At 38.2% G+C, this 9,254-nt stretch overlaps 1 protein-coding gene across 1 annotated transcript; it reads left to right on the top strand.

Moving 5' to 3' along the window:
* Window positions 1-1,953: 1,953 nt before the first annotated feature.
* On the top strand, window positions 1,954-5,410 carry cela1.6 (chymotrypsin like elastase family member 1, tandem duplicate 6). The gene is made up of 8 exons (XM_008408897.2): window positions 1,954-2,085; window positions 2,314-2,408; window positions 2,535-2,635; window positions 3,635-3,760; window positions 3,919-4,055; window positions 4,135-4,277; window positions 5,046-5,195; window positions 5,291-5,410. The coding sequence occupies exons 1-8, from the start codon at window positions 2,046-2,048 to the stop codon at window positions 5,300-5,302; spliced, it is 804 nt and encodes a 267-aa protein (XP_008407119.1). The 5' UTR covers window positions 1,954-2,045; the 3' UTR covers window positions 5,303-5,410.
* Window positions 5,411-9,254: the final 3,844 nt, after the last annotated feature.

The raw sequence follows: 9,254 nt of genomic DNA, 5'->3' as shown, positions 1-9,254 counted from the left end.
AAACTACCTACCGAAGGAAAAATGACAATTATCTAGGAGAATAAATCACAACGCAGCGAACAAAACAAAAGAAATAACTTGGAAATCACCACAAGGAATTAAGTTATATGGCAAAACCCTAGTGACAATAATACCTGAATATGGCAAGACCTTTCTAACATTAATAAACTCTGAAATAATCAAAACACAGATATGAAAACCAAAAACCCAAACATGACAAAGTTCAGACTCTCTAAACAACCTGAAAAATTATGTAAAAAAAAAAATTGCATGTAAATTAAAGAGAATCTTCCTACTGGAATAAAATCTTTTAAGTTTTTGTTTTATGTACGATTCTTTTTTTTTTGTTGTTATATCTCAACTCAGAAAGTTTCAAATCTAAGGCCATATTTTTTAATACAGCTAGCATTATTAACATGTACTCTGCCATAACCCTTAACTTTCTATCACAGGCCCAATCAGAGCATCCCAATAATTTCTTTGGAACCTCAATTTCCTGACCGTGTGTGCAAGACAACTTTATGGGAACCAAATCGACTGTTCGCTAATGAGAGGAAGCTATATCAAGAACCAACATCTTTAATTAACACATCCCCAGCACTTCCTGTCTTTGATCTCGCCGTTTGATTTATGCCTCTGTGAGAGAAGGTTGGTGGAGGGCTCCACGAGAAGTTGGGAATGGAAATGAAGACGTGCAATGAGAAAATGATGAAACTGCTGTGCCCCCGTTGTTCGGAAAGTCTCGCAGCATTAGGACCTTTCCCTTTGTGTAAAGGGCCAGCTCAATTACAAGTCAGCATAGCTATCTCTTCAATAGCCTGATAAGGCAATAATCCCAAATCCATGCCGTTTTAATGACTTCCTGTCTAATTAAGAACTGCTTTACAAAAGATGGACACATCTGAGGCCGTCCTTTTGTACAGGAACCTATTGTTGGAAATATCAGCGTGACCAGCGATGAACTAAGTAGTTTTTTTTTTCTTTGAGAAAGAGCAAAAAAATAATCTAGTACAGTAATCCATGTCATTTATTACTCAATGTCAGAGAGGTTAGAACAAAGTGGAAATCCTCTGTTAGTTCTGATGCTGAACTCTCCAGGTTGCAATGTAGGTGCTCACTTTGTCTTTAAATATTTATATTTCAGCAGTTATAACTAATATTTCATGTTTAATCACATGAAGGTTTGGATGTTTCAAGCATAAAAACACCTAACTAATCAGTCAGAAACATTAAGAGGTGTGTGTTTCTGACATTACGTTCATAAGCGTTTGTTAAGTTTGTTGGTCTTTACTGCCCTCTAGTGTTGGAATTTAACACTGTTACGTTAACAAGCAAACATCCAGAGAGTGGAATATGAAATGATACAGGATTTTAGTAATTTAACATGAAATAAACTGATTATCCAAATGTAAAACCAATAAAATCAATACATTTAGTTTTCAGTTCTGGAGATCCACATGTTATATTTCTTGTTTATTTGCCAGTATTGAATTAACTAACCTATCACACTGTGACACTTGACCCTATTAAATGTTTTACACTTTTGTATTACTAAACATCTAATCACAAACTTGTATGCTATTTTAATTTTAGATTCTTTTTGTTCACACATGCAAAGTGAGTAAATGTGCAGTCACAGCTGCTATTTCTCCAGTATCTTTGTGCAATAACTGGCAAAAATAAACACAAAACGGACATATTTCCAAGAAGTGAAACACTCCTACATGACAGTTAACTTTAAACTGAAACCATGACAAACACACTGACACATCTACCTTACAATGAGAGATAAACTATATTTAGAAATATCCATAACCTTGGTGTCTGTAATTTTAGAGCTGTAGCTGCAACTGTTTCTGTTTGATATTTTCCATCGCTGACCTAATCAAGAGGCGTGTTTCATTTTACTACATGAAACAGTGTGTGAGACAAACCACAGGTGCATTCATGGGCATGACTTTCCACTCCGGGTCAAGGTCTGGTTTGTGTATAAAAGGCGATAGAAGCATTCGCTCCTTGCAGAATTGTTCTGATTTGACGAAAACATGTTCAGGATTCTGGTGTTGACATGCCTCGCTGCTTTGGGTAAGAACAGAGAAGCATGTACACTGAAAAAAAATAAAAATACTCTAATTTGTTGCAGCTAATTTTATTACTTTTGCTCAATTGCATACTGTCTGTCTGAGATCATTTACTTTAAATAAGCAGTAACTTCTACCAGCTACATCATTTCTTTCTACCTCTAACTGTTTTTTAAATTATGGAAGATTTTCCGAGTCAAAATCAAATTGTTGTTTTTGTGTTTTGAACCAGCGGTGGCTGAGCTGCATGAGCCCAAGTACCTGGAAGACGGCGTGCAGAGAGTTGTTGGAGGAACGGTTGCCAAACCCAACTCCTGGCCCTGGCAGGTAACACACTGCGGACGCTACTAGTTATATTTAATGTGTCTGATTTAAAATGGGAATCAAATGTGATCAAAACAGAAAGACAAAAAAAACTTGAAGTATTAAATCCTGCGTTCGCTCTCTTTTCAGATCTCTCTTCAGTACCTGTCTGGCGGCTCCTGGTACCACACCTGTGGAGGAAGCCTGATCCGTACTGGCTGGGTGATGACCGCTGCTCACTGTGTGGACAGGTAGCGTAGAGAGTCTTACCTTGAAATGTTCATGGTTTTGTGCTTACGCTTTTATTTGACACAAAAATTTCAGTTTGTATAAAAAAAATTTCATTTATTTTGTCTCTTATTTATGTCTCCACCTTGATTACACTTCTCACAACTTCAGAAAGTGTAAATAATTCAAGCTTAATAAGTTAATTCATTAACTATGATATCTCACAAGAAATATTTCTTTCATCACATACTTTAAAATGTTATGTTAGTACCACTCAGAATACCACTGACTATGTTTAATAAACTTCCAAGGTGGATACAAAAATGGTTCGAAACAAAATAAAAAGTATGAAATAGGAGAGGGGCTGCACAGTGGCGCAGTTGGTAGAGCTGTTGCCTTGCAGCAAGAAGGTTCTGGGTTCAATTCCTGGCCTGGGGTCTTTCTGCATGGAGTCTCCATGTTCTCCCTGTGCATGGTGGGTTTTCTCCAGGTACTTCGGTTTCAGTCCAAAAACATGACTGTCAGGTTAATTGGTCTGTCTAAATTGCCCCTAGGTGTGAGTGTGTGTGTGCATGGGTGTGTGTCCTGTGTGTCTCTGTGTTGCCCTGCGACAGACTGGCGACCTGTCCAGTGTGACCCCGCCTCTTGCCGGGAACCTTAGCTGGAGAGGCACCAGCAACCCTCCTGACCCCACTGAGGGACAAGGGTGTAAAGAAAATGGATGGATGAAATAGGAGAGATTTATTTTAAAAAAGCTAAATATCAAAAACAACTTTACTTCAGTTACATTCAGGCACAGAATAATTGTTGCGAGGAGTTAAAACTCTTGTGTTTTTAAATCTTTAAATATAAGAAAATGTGTAAAATAATTGATAAGGTTTTCTATTACTGAATGAACTCGTTTTGTCGTGATTTTTTTCAGCATGTTGTGTTCTTTCTTTTTTGACTTGTGAATGGAAAATTTTAAAATGATTAAACATAAAGATATACTAACTACTTTATACTGTTTCTGTGTTTTGTAGTACAAGAAGCTACCGTGTGGTTCTTGGTGAGCATGACCTGTACGTCAACGGTGGAACCGAGCAGGTCATCAGTGTGAGCCAGGTTTACATCCACCCCAACTGGGCTTCAAGCAGCGTCGCTAACGGGTGAGACGTGTCTTTAAAACACGGTTATAACATAAGAAAGCGTTTCTTTCTGAGCTCACTGGGGGCTGAATGGGACTCTTTTGGTCTAAGCTTCAATCAAACATGTTTTTGCAAAGCGTCTGGCATCCATGCTAATAGTTTTGCTTTCTGTATTTCAGATACGACATTGCTCTGTTGAGGCTGTCATCCAGCGCCTCCCTGAACAGCTACGTTCAGCTCGCCTCTCTGCCCCCCTCCGGCCAGATTCTGCCTCACAACAACCTCTGCTACATCACCGGATGGGGACGCACCGCCAGTCAGTGCCTTTGCACAATATTCATATTATTTCCTATTCGTTATGCTAAAGCTAAACCCATCATGTTCCTTTTGATCAGCTGGTGGAAGCCTGTCTGCTCAGCTGAAGGAGGCCTACCTCCCTGTGGTGGACCATGCTACCTGCTCCAGCAGCGGCTGGTGGGGCAGCACCGTCAAGACCACCATGGTGTGCGCTGGAGGTTATGATGAGGCTGGGTGCAATGTGAGTCTGTTTCCTTTTTTACCCCTCATTTTTATTAATACATTTTGACATGTAGTTTGATGTGTCAGGCTAAATAGATACAAGTGGTACTTTTAAAAAAAGGGCTGTCAATCAATTTAAAAAATGTATTTAATTAATCACACCCTGTGATTAATCACTATGCAAGTTTGAAGTATAATATGCAAATTTTCAAAAATTGTTTAGGAAAATGTTTCATTGTCTCAAGCCAAATATGTCTGAAGATGTTCAGTTTTCCAGGTTTTTACATTCAGGAACGTTTAAATTAAGTCATTTCATTTCAAATGCTAACAGTAACAGAAATGAGACCAAAAATATATATTTTTTTTGTCTCATTTCTGTTACTGTTATAAATATGCTTATGTGCAGTCCTGTACAATTGTCTTCAAGGAACTAAAGAAATTGATAAAAAGTTATGTCAGTAATCCTTCTGAGCCTAAACTTGATTTTTTTTTCTAGTTTAAAAAAAAAGAAATGTCATCTTTCAGCCAGTTGCTGGGGTTGAGCAGTTTTCCAGGACAGTAAAATTCTGTCATGCCAATAAGCTAAAAGCCAATAACATCCAATGGAGTCCTCAGGAATACCACAAATGGCCACTAGAGGGCAGCTGTCATGTTTTTCACACAGATCAGAAACACCGGGATTGATTTCTGATCATTTCTTTTAGCTTTACACGGACATGTTTTTTGAATTTGTGAGGTTCTGGGCGAAAACACCCCATCAAACTTCAACCTGTTTTTTAACTCTCAGGGTGACTCTGGAGGCCCTCTGAACTGCCAGGTTAGCGGCAGGTACTACGTGCACGGCATTGCCAGCTTCGTGTCTGGTCTGGGCTGCAACTATCATCAGAAACCCACCGTCTTCACCCGCGTGTCTGCCTACATCAGCTGGATGGACTCAGTAAGTGTTAACCATCCAAACTCTCAGTGTTTTTATTAATGACTCAAAAAGATGGACCCCTAATGAGCTTTTACTTTTTCTCTCCCCTCCCCCAGATCATGGCTTAGGTGTTGCAGAATGCTAAGGTGCAAGACTGAGTTTGATTATGTTGGCATCTAAAGAAAAAACTATTCCATTCGTCTCATTCTCCAAAAATATAAAAATATCACAATAAACTTTGTGTGAAGGCTCGTTTTTTATATAAATAACAGCAAGGAAATGTATGTACCTCATAAGGGTGAACAAAAAAAAAAAGAAAAAACAGTTTTCAGCCTCCAGTTGACTTTTTTTTTTTGCATTTTGTCCTATTAGCAATCAACAACCATCCATCCATTTTCTTTACACCCTTGTCCTTTGGTGGGGTCGGGAGGGTTGCTGGTGCCTCTCCAGCGATTGTTCGGGGCAAGAGGCGGGGTCACCCTGGACAGGTCGCCAGTCTGTCGCAGGGCAACACAGAGACACACAGGACAAACAACCAGGCACACACACACCGAGGGGCAATTTTAGACAGACCAATTAACCAAACAGTCATGTTTTTGGACTGTGGGAGGAAGCCGGAGTACCCGGAAAAAATCCATGCATGCACAGGGAGAACTCCATGCAGAAAGACCGGGGCTGGGAATCGAACCCAGAACCTTCTTGCTGCAAGGCAACAGCTCTGTGGAGTTTCTTTGGAAGTTTATTTACACTCTACCTTTCATGCACTCTAAAATGAAACATGCCTTTCTGGTTCACAGACTGGTAACTGTTGCTGTCAGGTTGTAAATAAATCTCTCAAGGTTTACACACAATTCATCAAAGGCATCAGTAAATTAGTCTCATACAATAAGATGTTATTTTATCAAAAAAAAAATGTTGGGCTGGAAGTTGCCTTCAAATGTAGGGGAGTGAAAAAGTGGCAAATTACAAAAACAAATCATCACACTTGGCTTTATTTAGGCCAACATTTGAGGGACCTTGGCTCACCTGCTTGTTTTATTTTTATTTTATTTTTATTTTTTTAACACCGGTTCCATATTCACACAAACCTCAGAAAACCTGCGACTCTCACGGTGAACTGATATGAAAGTTTCCTTTAATCCTGAATATTTGTTTCTCATCAGCCGAGCTGCTTACAGCACAACATCTTTCCAGTTCCTGATTTCCTTTCTGACTTTTCAGGTCAGAGTGACCCAGCACCTTGCACACACCCATTTCCTTCTGATAAAAACATGCCTCACTGCAAACCAGCAAAAAATATCAAATAGTTATTCCTTTCACTACTTAAGCACTTCGGATTTAAGTTTCCTGAATGGCACTAGCTGTGCTTCCATTACAAATGTGTGAAAAACTTTGTCAATATTTCATAAAAGTAAAAAAAAAAAACAAAAAAAAACACAATTTCGCAATAGCAATGTTTCCATTAAGTAAGAAACAATTAAAATCACACATAAATACGTTTAATGCGAAAATCCATTAAAACATGCCATAGTATCATCCTCCCTACTGTTTTCTTCTTCATGCCAGTGGCAACGTACAAAAAAAAATACAAAAAGTGTTTGTATTGCAGTTTTGTGAAATAAACCAATTTTTATACCACCAAAATAAAACACCTCAACCCAAAGGAAAAACGTTTTGACAACTGAGGGGTGTTTTCCCCAAAAATTGATGTGTTTCAATTAAGCATACATATTTTCTAAATGTCAAAATTGTGAAATTATACAGTGAAGGGAAATGCAGCTAGTGTAACAGAATTGAACAGGTTCATTTTCTCTGTCAAGGAGCTAAATTGTAAACAATCTTTACTGCAACAATTCAGGACAAAAACAAATGCAACACATGACAATGTAAAGAAAATGTCCTCTTATGTAAATAAATTGCACTTGTAGAGTTATGGTCTCTAATGGGAGGGATATGATGGTGTTTTATTATAAAGTTATAGCCATTATTACACTTGGATAAAAGGTTATGGCAACAGCTAGAAGAGGTGATATCCAGGATATAAAGTCCTGTGAGTAACAAATACTTTTTTACAGCGTCAGGCGATGTACAGCATCATGAAAGTTATTAAGAATATGATTTTCTCAGAATACCAATATATTAACAAGTCGATTGTAAACTGATTATACTGGATCCTGTCACTACAAAATATCAATAATTAAATTATTAATAATGACTCTTATTGGTTAAGTGACACTTAAAGAGAAATTTGACGGGGCTGATTAGATCTACTGCATAAAGATCGTCTCTTCCTCTACAAAGGTAAACCTGTGGATAATTTGGATTTTCTGTGTTCCTTAGTTAACTTTAGGGAAAGTTTGGAAAAGAGAAAGAGGAATTAAATGTAAGTAAATCATCGTGAAACCACTGATCGTGTGGTCCAGTAACAGTGCTGTAGCGTCTCTGAGCAAATGGGATGCGGACCTTGGTGGGCACGGTTCCCATGGCAACGTTTTCCAGCAGGGATTATCTGGAGTATCATCCTTAAAAGCGGGACGTTTCTCTCCTACCACTAACCAGGAATGTTCATCAAAAAATACTTCAGAGAATAACAAAACTTAAAAACTTTGAGGTATTCTTAGCAGAAAAATATTATTTATAGAGAATCGTTTGAATTTTATATCCATTACTCCACATTTTGAAAAATCTCCAAAGCAGTGCCTGAAAATCCAATCTAATCACATCTGAAGGCATTTTCATCAGACTTGGTCCAAATAGTAAAATTATTACTGCTGCGTATGAATATGAACGCTCAAGGTCAGTTTTTTTTTTTAGTTTCTCATATCTATTACAGAAACCTGCAAGTTCAAAAAGACATCTGAAAAAGCCTTTGTTTTGCCAGTGGCCTCATAGGAGGACAATTTCCGGTCTTGTTGCTAAGAAGGGCAAACATGTTGTTAATTTCCTGTTTTCTCAGACAACTAGGAGGTGACTCACACCATCAAAAGCATGCACAATTTATAAGACATTGCTTTATGCAATCACTATCACTGGACTGAACAGAAATAAAGGTTTAAGAATTTTTGTAACAACAATTAGGCATCTTGTGGTGTAGCTGGAAAACTGCACAGGTTTTTAAAGGTGTAATAATGGAGGAGCTCTGAAATGTGCTGTAGATACTTACACTTTGTTACATTTCCTACTGGTTCTTCTGCTGAAGCAGGTGATTGAAGCCGAGTAGACTTTGTTCATCAGTTGTTGTTTTCTTTGACAGTTCTTTATCCGTTAACCCACTTGAACAAACAGCTACTATCACAAAACGTACTTTCACAGAAAACACAGCAGAAACATTTAATCAAATCTACTCTTCTTCCTCACTCTTAAGTTATAGTGACGTAGATAAGTTGGTGGATGATTTTCAGTGCAAACTTTCAGATATCATTGATTACATTGCCCCCACTAAAGTGAAGGTTGTGACTGGTAGGAAGAAATCTCCATGGAAAAATGCACAAGTAGTTCAATCTGCAAGACAACTCTGCCGTAGGGCCGAACGGAAATGGCGTAAAGGTCAACTGCACGTTTATTATGACATCTACAAGGAAAGACTACGTAACTATCACACAACACTGAAACATGCGAGAGAGGCTTTCTTTGCAGATGTCATAAACAAAAACATTAACAATGCTCGAGCTTTATTTGCTACTGTTGACAGGCTCACAAATCCTCCAATGACGTTACCACCTGAACTTCAATCTATTGCCGCCTGCAACAAGTTTTCTAGTTTCTTTTCAGAGAAAATTCAAAAGATCAGAGGATTAATCTGCTCATCCACTCCAAAGACAGTACTAATGCTGGGCCCAAACAAAACAAATGCAGGAAAAATGACCCAATTTCTACTACTAAATTATAAAACCCTAGAAGAAATTATAAGTCAATTAAGCTCCAGTTCCTGCTGTCTGGATGTCCTACCCACACATTTCTTTAAGAAAGTCCTGCCTGTTGTTGCTAATGATCTGATCCAAATAGTAAACTTATCGCTCTCTTCAGGTGTTTTCCCCCAGGCTTTGAAAACAGCAGTTATCAAACCACTTATAAAAAAGA

This window comes from Poecilia reticulata, chromosome 5, assembly GCF_904066995.2.
Source record: "Poecilia reticulata chromosome 5, P_reticulata-male-v2, whole genome shotgun sequence".
NCBI classification, from domain to species: Eukaryota; Metazoa; Chordata; class Actinopteri; order Cyprinodontiformes; family Poeciliidae; genus Poecilia; species Poecilia reticulata.
This window is presented reverse-complemented; position numbering and strand designations above follow the sequence as displayed.